Source organism: Phlebotomus papatasi, chromosome 5 (assembly GCF_024763615.1).
Source record: "Phlebotomus papatasi isolate M1 chromosome 5, Ppap_2.1, whole genome shotgun sequence".
Classification (NCBI taxonomy): domain Eukaryota; kingdom Metazoa; phylum Arthropoda; class Insecta; order Diptera; family Psychodidae; genus Phlebotomus; species Phlebotomus papatasi.
This window is the reverse complement of record NC_077226.1, coordinates 4,431,349-4,446,648: the sequence shown is the minus strand read 5'-3', so window position 1 is coordinate 4,446,648 and position 15,300 is coordinate 4,431,349. Positions and strand designations below refer to the sequence as shown.

General features: G+C 36.2%; 1 protein-coding gene across 16 annotated transcripts in view; it reads left to right on the top strand.

The window, feature by feature from the left end:
* Nucleotides 1-15,300, top strand: part of LOC129808827 (twitchin) — a 182,519-nt gene that overhangs the window by 120,566 nt on the left and 46,653 nt on the right. For all 16 annotated transcript variants that reach the window (XM_055858737.1, XM_055858741.1, XM_055858739.1 and 13 more), the window contains 2 exons: nt 5,041-5,858; nt 10,917-11,900. In XM_055858737.1, the coding sequence (XP_055714712.1) occupies nt 5,041-5,858; nt 10,917-11,900 (1,802 nt within the window). The remainder of the gene's footprint in view (nt 1-5,040; nt 5,859-10,916; nt 11,901-15,300) is intronic.

Below are 15,300 nucleotides of genomic sequence, written 5' to 3'. Positions count from 1 at the left end.
TAGACCCGTTTTGTAGGTATTGGTATATGACTTAAAAATTACCGAGACCCAAGTCAAAAAGGACTCAGTCAGTCAGTCCTTGGAAAATCAACAACATCTTTCTAAAAATTCACAACTTTGACAATTTATTACTCGAAAACGGCTTAACCGATCTTAATGAAACTCGAATCAAAGTCGATATATGAATTAACCTTTAAATATTTTTATATTTTCCTTCTGACTGCTCTATCTGGTAGCTCCCATACAAACTAGATATGTTTTAAAGTTATAGCACATTACAGGGCACCAAAACGAACACTTATTAGGCGAGATTCTTAATAATCTCTCCTACTATAATCCTACCAGAATTTCATGTCGTCCGATCATGCTAAAAACCGTTCCTGTCCGTCCGTCCGGCCGCTCTTTAGAGCATAATAGCCCCCAAACTAATAAAGATATCGACTTGCGGTTTTCGGCAAAGGTTATATATCGCATGAGAATTGCAACTCGGTGCATTGACTCCCCACCACCCCACCTCTCCTTCCGCCATTTTGAATACCCCCCTTTTCTTGTTTTCTCAATAGCTCTGCCCCTATGGCATCGATCGGGCTCAAATTTTAGTATGTTATAGCTGGGCCTTAGGCCTTTCGATCAATATCAAACTTAAGGTCCCCCGACCCCCCTGACCCGAGCTATGCGTGGAGCTGATTGGTGTCAAATGTACACTGGCCCCCTGGCTAAAGGTTCTTTTTTATTTGGAGCTGTTTGAAGCCAACTCATAAATTGCTTCCAAACTCATCTTACACTTCGAATTATGAAAACTTTTTAGATGGATATATAGAATATTTATCCCTCATTACAAGGCACAGAGTCCTGTGTACATGGCACACCTTAATTGTGACATACATCGTGTAGAATGTACTCCAACGTTTCATAGAAATCCTCAGTTTTTTGAGAAATTCGTGATTTTCTCAATATTCAGGAAGTCTACTTGATTTCCTGGGTTCTTGAATTTTGTAAAATTGTTGAAAACTTTATCAAAAACAGTGAAAAAATGTTGAAAATACTTCCTGCTTTTCACACTTGCACAATGATACACTGAGAAAAAAAAGAGGCTGCGATTAACTTTTTTTCTTCATAACTTTAACACTTTTAGGTGTAAAAATATATCAACATTTTTTAATGTCAATTTTAAACCTCTTTAAATGTAAAATTAACAGGAAAAAGGGTAACTTTAACCCCTAACACACCTAAAAAGCATAATATTTACACCGATTTTGGATCAATACTAACAAGCAGGAGCGTAGGAACGAAATTTGCACACAGGGGGGTGGGCAATTTTTTTTTACTTTTCAAACTATCAGTTGAATTAAAATGCAATTGCGATATCGAATAAAGTCAAGAATAATAATCCAGCTGTTGAAGAATTCAAATTAGATTTTAGTCGTTTCTTTTAAATTCAAACGCCAGAAAGTGCTTGGAAGTCCTTAGAAGTGCAAGAAGTGCTGGAAATCACCTATGGCACTTCCGGAAGTAGGAGCGTAGGAACGAAATTTGCACACAGGGGGGCAAATTTTTTTTTACTTTTCAAACTTTCTGAAAATATACTCATCCTTAATGGCCTCTACACACTAGAGCTATTTATGTCCATATTAAAGAGTTTTACCTACACAATCGTAGGGAATTTCCTGCAATATAAACATAAATTTCTCTAGTGCGTAGAGGCCATAAGGGGGAGTGTAAATTAGAAGATCAAAAGTGGTCTATGTTTTTTTTATTGTTTAAATCGATAGATAAACTATCTTAGAATATACCATAAATATTTCAGAAAATTATTCGAAGTACATTCGAAGTAACCGAGCCGAAATCAAATGAGCACCGATCAGAATAGCCTGCGATCGAGAGCACATCCAAAAATTTGAGACGTGTTTTCTGCAATTTTCGTTTTTAAAATATTGTCGACTTTGGGGGAAATATTAAGAAAAAAAACTTATAGACCAAATGAAATGAATAAAGGCTTATTCTCTTCAGCATTAAATTCTCTTCTATTTGAACTAAAAGAATTGATGAAAACTTATTTTTCATTTTTTTTAGAGCATGTGAGGGTCAAAATTTTGTCCCAAAAACGTATCTTTTTTCAAAAACCTTGAAAAAAAAAGTTCCGATTTAACGATTTTCTTCGGATTTTCTTAGTTCAACTATGAAATACACTAATGGAAATTGATTTTTTTTCTCAGATAAAAATTACGAACTGCATATTTTCCTGAAGTAAGGGAGTAGTGAGACGAGGCACTCAAGAAAAATTCAAGAATCTTGACCGTTTCCTTCTCCTCCAAAGAAAAAACCGAAAATCAGCTAAGTTTTGGCCTTCTAATTGACACTCTCCCTTAACTCACAATGCATTAGGGGGGAGTCTAAATTAGGAGACCAAAAAATTAACTGTTTTCATCTTTCTTTGGCTTTACGTGATTCTTCATACGAAAAGGACACGATCAAGTCTTTATTTTTTTCGAAAAAAAATATTACAAAATGGCTGTCTACTTAAGTACTTTACTAGAGCGTTTTGTCGCAGCACTCCCTAATTAACGTGAAATGTGTATCTGATAATTCTTATATGAAGAAAAATTAAAATAATTTTCTATTTTCATAAGTTTGTTTCATATCTAAACCAAGAAAATCTAGAAAAAATCCTGAAATCACGTGCTTCAAAATTTTTGATGTTTGCTCAAGTGCATGCGAATTTACTCGACAGTCTTTGGCTTTCGTCTCTGTATTTTAGAAAATACAATCATTTTTATTACATATAAGTTTTCAAAAATCGTTTTTAATAAAAACAACGAAACCAAGAGGCTTCAAATTGCAAAACTGTTTTTTTTCCTGATTTTTTATTGTACTGCTCAAAGCTAAAATCTATTAATGAATATTGTATAGAGTTTTGATTTACATTTAAAAAATATAGAGTCGAAGGAACACCTCTTCGACAGGGAACCCCTTTTGACACTTTTGTCAAAATGTTTAAATTTATTTAATGAATTCAATAAAATCTAAGTAATACTACTGTTTTTCATTAATTTGCGTTTTTCGATAATGTTAAGTGTCCGAATTCCGTATTCCAAATGGTACAGAGTTGGGTGTCAATAAATACTGACACGTGTTCCCGTGAAAGTGTCAATAGGTGTTCCTTGCACCCTATATCATTTTTTTTAAGAGTAAATAGATGCAGAAATTATGATATTTGATTGTTTCGATGATGAAGAAAAATGCTTGAGAGATCGAGTTGCTCCGAAAAAAATAAATATTATCAAAATTTTTACTAGATAATATGAACTAAAATATTAAATAAAAATTACCATTTGTATAACTTTTTAATTAATTAAAAAAAATCAATTTTCATTCAAAAATTTTGCCGTGAAATAGTAAAACAATACGCTTTTTCGCTTTATCGTTTTATAAATATTTTTTTGAATGGTTTTGAAAGAAAATCGATCAGCCAAAAATTGTTTCTTAAGGTATCTGCACTGGCAGTAATTTATGTCAAAAATTGTTTTATTTTAGAAATTGATGGTATTTCCTTCAGGAAAAAAATGTACAAAAAATCTGTTAAGAGAACAGCTTTTGACGAAAATTGCTCCTTGTAAACTCTAAATATTTCTTTCTTTAAAAAAAATGCGTTTTTGAAGGAAAGTACCTGCAGTGCTGTAGATAGAAACGTACAACTTCTGTCAAAAATGCGTTTTTTAACGAAAATTGCTCCCAATAATGTGTAGAGTCCTTTACATTTAAAAGAAGTCTTTAACCACAAAGGCAAATTTGAAATAGTTTTGTTTTGGATCTATTTTACTAAGGCGCTCTCGAATTCATAAACTTATAATTTTTATTGATATATTGCTTTGAAACTTGAAAAATAGTATATTTTTAAAGATTAGTACATGAATACCAAATAACTAGTACGTTTTTTCTTAATTTGTCACAAAAATATGGCAATATTTTACCGAATTTTGATTTTGGAGAAGAACAATGGACAATTATAGCAAATTTTGAAACACAGATTGGCCTTCTCTGTTTCAAAGGCAGTTTCAGAGGCTGGTTAGGGGGAGGGAGCAATGTATCCCTGCCCCCCCCCCGTTGTTACGCCCCTGTTGCAGGGTAAAATTAACATTTCCAGAATGTTATTTTAACTTTTTCGGATTTCTCTCACTCAGTGTACCTTTGTCAATTTTCAACGCCACCGCACTGGGCTTTTCGTTAAGATAATGATGAAAATTTCAACCAGAGTTAAATATTCTTAATTTAAAGTTTAATTTTCTAGTTTAAGTTAAATTTTACAGCAATAATTGTTTGAAATTTCAACATTTTGTTTTTATATTATTACGATTATTGGTTTAACCCATTCAGTCAATGTACCAAAAATACTTGAGATAGAATGTTCATATTTTGGGATTAGTTTCCCACAGGTTAATAGATGATTTTTTTGAAAAGAAATAATTTTTATCCATTATGGGGGTGCGGGGAGCCGACCTCAAACACGCGTCTTAACGGTCACTGAATTCAAATTCTGTTCATTAATTCATTACAAACTCTATTGATTTAGATAGAGTAACTATCCAAGAAAACACATTGGCAACCAGAATCCAAATCAGGAAAGAGGATGAAGGTCAATTTTAACAAATTCGACGGGATGTCGAATTTTCCGTCCGCCATTTTGAGCAAAATTTTTATATGACTTCACGTGAAGCGAGAAAATAATAACAAAATGTATTCCCATCTCTGTCGAGCTATTTTTTCCAAGTTATTGAAGGACTAAAGTAACTAATAATTCATTCCCGACAGAAATTCGAATATCAATTGCCTTGGAATAAATCATCTAAAATCACTCAATTTGCGTATGATGTATAATACAATGGTAAGGAATGGGTTAATATAGGGAATTCAAATGAAAAAATTCATCATGTTTTTACTGTGTAGTACTTTCTTATGATCCTTGTTTTTTTGGCAATTTTAGAATTAAAGTAAATTAAAAAAAAACCTATGCTATAATTGACTTATTTGATGTATTTTAAGGCTATGTACTGGAAAAGATGGATATGGATACGGGAAGATGGATTCCAGCTGGAGAAGCAGGTCCAGATGATGATTCGTTCACATTTAAGGGTTTAACACCAAACAAAAAGTACAAATTTAGGGTGAAGGCTGTCAATAAGGAGGGTGAAAGTGATCCATTGGAGACAACTGAGCCAATTGTTGCTAGAAATCCCTATGATGAACCTGGTGTACCCGGTAAACCAGAAATTATTGATTATGACAATGTATCAGTTAGTTTGAAATGGGCACCACCAGATAGCGATGGTGGACGTCCTATAACCCATTATACTGTGGAAATGAAGGATAAATTCTCGCCAGATTGGTCAGAAGTGGCCAAGACTGATGGTCCAACGCCTGAATTGAAGGTGGATGGATTGAAGGAACGTCAAATTTATGAATTTCGTGTTAAGGCCCACAATAAAGCTGGTCCGAGTAAACCAAGTGAAGCGACATCACCACATTTGTGCAAACATCGCAATCTTAAGCCACGTATCGATCGTACGACATTCAAGTCGGTAACACTGAAGGCGGGACGAACGCACAAGTGGTCGGTTGATGTTACAGGTGAACCACCACCAGAATTAACATGGGTTTGGAGAGATAATATTCCACTGACAAATACAGAAAGGATTAAAATTGAAAATGTTGACTATCACACCGATTTTGCAATTGTCAATTGTCAACGCAGAGATACCGGAAGGTATACACTCAAGGCGGTCAATGCATCTGGCAAGGATGAAGAAACTGTGGAGCTTTGTGTCCTTGGAAAACCAAGTGCGCCACAGGGACCACTTAAGGTACTTTATTACTAATTTTCTTTTAATTTTTTAGACTTACCAATTAGACCCCGGTGCGCGCCGACTTTTTTTCTTCAAATTTTCAATCTTCAAATTTTCGGGTATTACTCAAATATTTATCCGACCCGATTTCAAGGATCTTTTAAAAACATATTTCAATTTTACTGCTCGAACTCAAAAAGAGAGCAGTTATATAATCGACTTTTTTTTCAACTTTGCACTGTTCTAGAGCTTAAACGGTAAGAGATATCGACTTCTGGTCTTCGGTGACCTTTCCTCAAATGACATTATCTCGTACCCAACCTCTTTGTTTCCCCCCCTCCCCTTTCACTGAGAGAAAAAAAGATTAAAATTTAATCTTTTCTTCATAATTTCAAGTCTTTTAAGGGCTTAAAAATAATTTAGATTTTTTTATTCTTAATATTAGTCCTACAAAGAATAAAATTAAGTCGTACGATAAGATATTACGATAAGATAGTACGATAAGAAAATAAGATTTTTTTCGAATAACTTTATTTTTTTTTTCTAGAAGATATAGCAGATTAAATTTAAGACTGCAGAAGATTAATTTCAAGATTTATTTCAACTGATTTTAAGAATAAATATGAATAAAAATAAGTTACAATTTTAAGATTTTTTTTAAATTACAGTGCTGTCTCGCTATATGCACAGTTTGGGTTCTTTTTTGACAGTTCTCTCTCTGAATATGCACAACTTTTTTTTGAAATTCTCAACGGTTTTTTTTCTTTCTTTTAATAAATTATCATTTTTTATTGTTCTAGATTTTCCCGTGTTATTTTAAATATAATATGAGACAGAAAAAATAAAATTAAGAAAACTAAAAACAAGAAAAATTAGTTACGAAGACAATAATTTTCTTTAGTACTTTGTCAAAATGTAAACAAAGTGATTTTGAATGCAACCGACACAAAAGCTGTGCATATAGAGAGTGTGCATATAGAGAGACAGCACTGTAAAAATAAGTCTCTGTCACTGTTTTCAAAATTCACTTATTCTATCCAGCAAGCACAATGATATGCTGAAAACGCTAAGTTTTTTAGCTAACTGCGCTCGCTGAGTAACAGCTCCTGGAATTTCCTTTTTGAACTTCTCACGGTCTGAAAAATCGAAGTATTCAGCAAAAGAAGCAGGATACAATTTGCGTATGAGTCTGAAACAAATAAAAAGAAATTGAATTTTAGGATAAAAGAATACAATAAAATGATCGTTGTATTACCTTCTGTTAAAAGGGGATCATAGATTTTCTTCAATAGTCGCTTACTGGATTTATCTTTAATATCAATCGCCATGTTGGACAGGAGCCTAGTGACAATCCGAGCAAAATTCCTTATAAATGATGCACTTTCACTGACGTTTGGGTTTTCAGTGTTAAAAACCATCATTTGAAATGGTTGAAACTTCATGAAAAATATCTAATAAAAGTGTGTTGAGTGTGAAAAAGATAATTTGTAAGAAATTATGAATTGATAAAAATATTTCTGATTGAAACAGAAATGCGGTAAATATAGGGCAGAGTAAATATTCTAGAAATATTCAGAAAACCTATTCTATTCCATGGGAAAGTCCTACATCCTATGCCTGTTACCCTTAGACCTTTTAACGCATCTTGCGTACATATACACAAACTGAAAGTTATTGATCTTCTTTCACTATTATCAGTCTGTTATTTAATATTTCAAAAATACAAAATAAAAGATTTCTAAACAGATTTCTACCTAACTTGTATCCGGAAATACATAAAAATCCAGCTACGTCGATAAATATAGTTAAATTTACTAAAAAACATCAATCATATTGCATTCAAGAACACAAAAACTCATATAATACCAATAGAAACTTAAGATTCTCAATTAGAAATCATCCAACTTGCATTCGGGCATTGAAACCCTCCATCTAAAGGCTCAGATTCTTTATCAAAAATGACACAACGTGCATCCGGAAACTAAAAAAGTTTAGCTAAAAAAATAATTCACAGTGATTTCCACTAAAAACTCACTAATCTTAAATTAAGACACGGAATATATCTTTGTCAACGTCCCGGATGCTCCCATAGAAAAGTTAGGTTAGGATGGTTAGCATATTTGTATTGAACTTACCCAGTTTTCTTCACACCACTTCCTGGGGTGATACTTAAGGACGATTACGTCTCCAATGAACTGATCATAAACACTTTGGAGAGGGCTTCAGCGTCTAATATCTCCAAATTTCTTTTCCTGATGAAGTCGCATTCTGACAGACGCTTTACACTTTCCTCACTATCACCAAATTCTCGCACAATACCTTCAATCTCATTTGCCTCCTCAGCTTTACACACAACACAATAATGGTCGTCCCATTTGCTATACATTTTTCTAAAAAAAAATATGGCAAATTACAAAAAGAAAATAAAAAAGGAAAATTGTTTACCTCTGGTGCTAACGGCTTGACGCTCACTGCCAAAATGGCCGACCATCTCGCTAAAAAAGCTCAATTCTTTTTCTCACTCTCTCACACAGCACGGACACATTGCTGCGCGCTATATTGGTTTCTTTCTCTCAGAGAGAGTGAAGAATAAAAATAAGTCTCCAGAAAAGATTTGAATTTACAACTAGAACGACTAAAAACTAATCGAAGATATGAAGGAAAAGATTAAAATTTATTCTTTTAGATTAAATTTTATTCTATTTTTGCAGAATAAAATTAAGTCGTCAAAAAATATAATTTTAAGATTTCTTTTTTCTCTCAGTGTTCATACGTTTCCTATCCCTCAAAAATAGGTCAAAAATGAGGTTTTTCCAATTTTGCAAGAAATTGGCCCAAGTTTTTTCAATGATTTTTGGATATGTCTTAGAGCTAGTCCTGGCGAACATTTCGTCCAAACATATCTATGACCGGAAAATTCGCCATTTTGAATTATTGAAGGTCAAAGTTCAATCACTTTGGAGGATCCGTTTTTCAACCGATTTGGTTAAATTTGGGTTTTTGGAAAGATATTGTAATTTCGCACCCGACTGCATCGGTCATAATCGGTAATGAACCGGTTAATAACCAATTTTTGAATAATTTACATACCCTTTTTAGTAATATTCCCTAAGAAAAATGTTTTTCGATTTTTCTCAAAATTGGCCCAAGCTTTTTCAATGATTTTCGGATATGTTTTAGAGCTAGTCCAGGTGAACATTTCGCCCAAACATACTTATGACCGGAAAATTCGCCATTTTGAATTATTGAAGATCAAAGGTCAACTACTTTGGGAGGCTCATTTTTCTTTTTGCTTAAAATTAGATTTTTTAGAAAAGTATTGCAAATTAGAATCCGGCTGCATCGGTTTTCATCGGTAATGAATCGGTTAAGTACCGATTTTTTGATTTTCAAATGCTTTTGTGATTGATTTATGAATCAATTTAATCTCTAGTAGATCAGTGATTCCAAAAGATTATGCAAAAAACTAATTCACAGTGAGCTCTGTCTCGTGAGTTCGAGCATTCCGCAAAGCTAAGACGCTTTGCCATCTCTTTTTAGGCTATTTTTATCCCTATCGTTTATAGAAACCAAAATAGACAAAATCAGACTCTGTTGGCTTTTCGAAGGCCCAGATATACGACCTTTTACTGATTTTGTTCATTGGTTTCATTTTTATTTTACTGATTTTCGGTCTGCGAAAACTGTCTCGTCGTTAAAGGATTAATTAAGAGTTCGGCGATACGAAAGTTTTTAGTTAGTCATAGGGTAAGGGCTCATAATTTTGGACAGTCTGCTTATAAGCATCGATGTTCCAAGTTTGAAGTGCGATATTTTCAGTACTAATTGACATTTCTTGTTACTCTCTTTTCTTGTTTAGAAACTTAGCAAGCTATTTATCGTCTTATTTTTACAAAAAATAGTTTTAATACGTTTAAAAATGAATTGATATGTAGAGGTGACTTTGGCTCTTATTTTGGACAACTTGTTTATTAATTTGGCCAACTTGGCTGTAAATTTGGACAGCTAATCCGCCTCAATAGCATGCCCATTGTTCTTCATTTGATGAACCAATCTTACCAAGTCCTCCTCCTGTTCATGTAAGGGAAACGTAGAATGTCACAAGAAGCCCGGAAACTTTCCATATCATTCATTAAAGTGAGTTGACTTCGATACTCCAAGTACGTGCGGATTCGCTCATTCCCTGACCTTTCCGGGAGCCTTTCAAGGCATTTCTCGCTACATCTCTTTCATACAGATGATGCTCCTTTGTTTCTCCAGGCATTTGTCCAACCCAGTCATCACAAAAGCTAAAACTTCACGAAATTTCGTGAGAAAAACACCTGTCCAAAATAAGCAGTATCACCTCACTGGTGAATATCTAAGAAAATTTCCCATTATTCACACGAAAAATCTAATTCACAAGGCAAATCTCACTTCAGGTCAAATGTACAAATCACCACTAACGTGAATCAACACAATATTCAATGAATATTCAATAATATCACTCAAAAAAAGCAAAGAAATATTGTTAGTCCTTCGCCATATCTAATTAAGACTGAAGTAAATACGAAGTTCTGTCACATTTCTCGTAAGCAATTGCTCACACTGAATTTTCAACAAAGCAATTTTAACTCAAATCATATTCAAAATTTAACGTATTTAGTGTTAAAATCTTCCAAAAAGAACAAATATTTAAATGGAATTCATTATTCATCAAATATTGGAATAAAAAACCATAATTTTAATCAATTTATTTTTAGTGTTCAATGTTATCCTCAAAGTGTCCAAAATAAGAAACTGGACAAAATTATGAGCCTTTCCCCTATACCAGGTTATTAAGGTATCGCGAGATACAATTTAAGAGTGTTTGAGCCTTATCTAAGAACGCGAAGTATTATAAATGATTGAATTTGTGAATTAATTAAGAATTTCACGTATGTTTTGTTTAAAAAAAAAGTGAAGAAAAATCGGCGCCGGCGCGCCAGTCGCCGTTGAATCTTTTTACAACTTTTAGCGCCGCCGCCGAAAACCTCTGTGCGCCGGGGTCTAGATTCCCAATTAAAATGTTTATTTTAAAAATATTCTTTTTTTTAGGTTGAAGATGTCCATGCCAATGGCTGTAAATTGAAATGGAAGAAACCTGAAGATGATGGTGGTACACCTGTGAAGGAATATGAAGTTGAAAAGATGGATATGGCAACGGGAAAATGGGTTAGAGTTGGTCGTGTACCGGCTGGTGATAAAGATGAACCAAGTATGGAAATAACTGGTTTAACACCTGGCAATGAATACAAATTCCGGGTATCAGCTGTCAATGATGAAGGTGATTCGGAACCATTGGAAACTGAAGCTGCTATCACAGCTAAGAATCCATTTGATGAACCAACAAAACCAGGTCAACCAGAAGTAACTGACTGGGACAATGAGAGTGTACAACTCCAATGGAAACCACCAGCATCAGATGGTGGTGCCCCCATTGAAAAGTACACCATTGAAAAGAGGGAAAAAGGTAAACCAGATTGGGAGAAGGCAGGTGAAGTACCAGGTGATCAGACTGAAGGAAAAGTTGATGGATTGCGTGAGACGGGTGAATATGAATTTAGGATAGTTGCTGTCAATAAAGCTGGACCATCACCAGCATCAGATCCATCAAAAATGCAGGTTATCCGATTTCGTGCACTTAAACCACGAATTGATCGGACAAATCTCAAAACAACAATTATTCGTGCTGGAAAATCTGTCAAATTTGACGTTGATATTCGTGGTGAACCACCACCAGAAGTCACGTGGTATCATGTCAAAGATGTCCTTCAATCATCAAAAACTGTGTCAATTGTCAATGTACCGTACAACAGTAAATTGAGCATAACTGATGCTGTGCGAAAACAAACTGGAATGTACAAAATTCATGCTAAAAATCAACATGGTGAGGATGAGGCTGAAGTAGAGATAACGGTTCTGTCGGCACCTGGAAAGCCCAAAGGACCACTTAAAGTTAGCGATGTCACAAAGAATGGCTGCAAGGTCAAATGGGACAAACCAGAAGATGATGGCGGAAAACCCGTTACTGCTTATCAGGTAACACTAAAAAATTTCTTTTAATTTTCTTCTAGTGAAAATATGGCATCTCCATGCAAATATAAAAAAAATTCACAGTTGAATAGTACATACACAAGGGGGAGATATTTGGGTGAAAATGGGTACACCACTTCCAGACACTTCCACGATTTCTATGGAAAAGGTCTTTATACTTCAAGCATTTCGGAAGATTCCCAAAAATGCTGCAATACTTCCAGCACTTCCTGCACTCCCATGCACTTCTCATACATCGAAATCAATTCATTCATTCATTTTCAACCGCTTATCCCTATTGGGGTCGCGGGCCCATGACATCCAATCTAGCAACCCACGCTTGTCGATCCTCCGCTACTTTAGGAAGATGTTCGGGTTCGATCTCGAGGCGCTCCCACGCAAGATCCTGAATTTTATTCAACCACCTTGTCCTAGGTCTGCCTCGAGGTCGAGGTCTCCTCACAATGGCTTGCATAGCTTTTTGAATTTGTGATCTCTCAACCCGAAGAAGCAGCTCCTCGACTCTTAGTTCCTCACGAACGGCTACATTCCTCATTCGATCTCGATGAGTGATTCCCTTAACCGCCCGGAGGTACCTCATCTGGGCAGATGGAACTCGTGATCCTATACTTTCGGTCATTACCCAAATCTCATGACCTTAAGTGAGAATAGGAATAAACACAGCTTTGAAAACCGATAACTTAGCCGAACGGCTGTGCTTGGCCTTCCTTACCACGCTTCCGCCAAGCTCCCTCATTACTGCAGAAGCCTGACTGATTCGCTACGATAGTTCGGTGTGAAACCTACCATCACTCGTGAATAACACCCCGAGATACTTGAACTTCTCCACCTTTGTCAATGCATTTCCATCAACATGTATGGAACATTTCGCAGGCCGTCGAGAAATCACCATTATCTCCGACTTTTTGTCGTTCATCTTCATACCTGTTTCGACACAAATATTTACAAATCGGTCAAGTCTGAAGGTCTTCTTCGGAAGATCCAAAAAGAACCAAATCATCTGCAAAGAGGAGATAGCTCACCCTGAAATCCCCAATACGAATCGCATTCCGCCCCCGACTGCGTTCCATAATCTTGTCCATGTATATTATGAACAACAATGGTGATAGAACACACCCCTGGCGCAGTCCAACACTCACCTGAAAACCTTCCGACTTGGATCCGTTTACACGAACACAGCTACTACAGTCTCTGTACAATGACTGGATAGCTCCCACCAATTCCTCATCCAGTCCGTACTCGTGCAGTACATCCCAAAGTTGTTCTCTCGGTATTCGGTCATATGCTTTTTCCAAATCTATGAAACAAGCATAGAGTAGAATTGCATACTCCCAAGCCTTTTCGACAATCATCCTCAGGGTAAAAAGCTGATCCGTGGTGCTTCTACCAGGTCTGAAACCGCATTGTTCCTCACCCAGTCTGGGTTCGACTATTTCTCGGCATCTTCTCTTAAGGATTTTGGCATACACTTTGCCGGGCAAACTCAGAAGGGAAATTCCCCTATAATTGGAGCAATCTTTCTTGTTTCCCTTCTTGAATATGGGTACAATGACCCCAACTTGCCAGTCCTTTGGTGCTCTCCCACTTTGCCAAGCCACCTTAATGACACGCGTGAGCCAATTAACACCCACTATACCCATGAGTTTTAGCATTTCGGGACGTATTTCGTCAATTCCTGCAGCTTTTCCATCCTTCAATTTACTAATCGCATACAGGACCTCACTCTCTGAAGGACTACTTTCCTTCCTGCCTTTACTCGTGGGTACGTCATCATCAGTGCCTTGCTGAGGATTGGGCAATTCTGAGAAGTACTCTTTCCAGCGATTTAATACCTCTTCCTCTTTGGTCAGAAGATTCCCTTCCTTGGATGTTACTCCTTGGATGGAATTGCTCTTCTTCCCTCGGAGTCTTCGGACTGTTTGCCAGAAAGTTTTGTTTGCCGTCCTATAGTCAAGCTCTAGCTTTTTCCACGCCTCCTCTCTAGCGGCTTTAACTGCGAGCTTTGCAGCCTTTCGCGCCTCAACATAACGATCACGAGAATCAGAATCCTTATGTTGTATGTACAACTTGTAAGCCTTCTTTTTCTCTCCAACGGCTTCCTTTACTCCCGGTGTTCCCCACCAAGATGACCGTTTCACGTTGTTCGTCACATTAATACGCTTAACGCCACAAGCTTCTGTAGACGAGGCCAAAATGGCTGTTTGGAAGCAGGCCCATTCAGCCTCTATGTCAGAAGGAGACTGTGGAATTTGTTCAAACCTTTCCAGCACTATGATTTCCATGGAATTTCCGGCTTTAAATTCCATAGGAAAACTTAGTGGACTTTTAGCGTCAAATTCTAGCGAATTTAGCCATTTGGACGCAAGTTTTCCATTGGAATTTTTGCGGAATTTTGCTATGGGGTGGGGAAGGCAAACGGTTATTGAGCGAGTTGAACATGATGTTTTGCCCACTTTTCCTGGTGCAACTTTTGCGTGAGGTGACAAAGCATCAACTGAGCCTGACTCTATCGAAACGCCTATCCTCTTAGAAACCACCTAGATGTATTTGTCTAACGGCAAATGCATCTGACTCCAGGAAAAGTTCCTCTTTTCATGTGGAACTCACGGAGTTGGAATTTGAAGAGGCTAATAACTGTCCGCTGTTCTGGAAAGAAAGGGTCTTGATCAAGCCTTTCCCATCTCGTCCGGGACAAAAGAGATCAGGAGCCATTGGAAAACCCTTAACTAAAAAAGATATCGACTTGCGGTTTTCGGCAAAGGTTATACATCGTATGAAAATTGCAACTTGGTGCATTGACCCCCCACCCTCCACCCCTCCTTCCGCCATTTTGAATACCACCCATTTATTGTTTTCTCAATAGCTTAGCCCCTATGGCATCGATCGGGCTCAAATTTTAGTATGTTATAGCTAGGTCTTAGGGCTTTCGATCAATACCAAACTTAAGGTCCCCCTGACCCGAGCTATATGGGTCTAAAAAAATTCTTAAAATAGCCATAACTCCGGTTCTAATTGTCAGAATTTAAAAACTGAGGACTTTTTGGAAAGCTCTCGTGAAATGCTACTTCTCCTTCTAAAATCACAAGTTCATAAAACCACCGCAAGGGCGCTATTTTTAAAAGAAAGACCTTTCAATTTGTGTTAAATAACACTGTGCAACAAATTCTCACCTTTTTTGCTAACGGAGATCTCACATGGTACATTTGATAGAGTCAAGTCCCCTGATTAAGAATCTGGTCTTGATTTTGATCCAACACGTAACATTTTTTTATTAATACTTTTATATTTTTTCTGCTTTGCCTTACATTATCCGTTATATCTCAGGTTCTAGTGAACAGAACTTAAAAAGTGTGGGTCCGTTAGAAAGCTCATTAGCTGTGCTTCA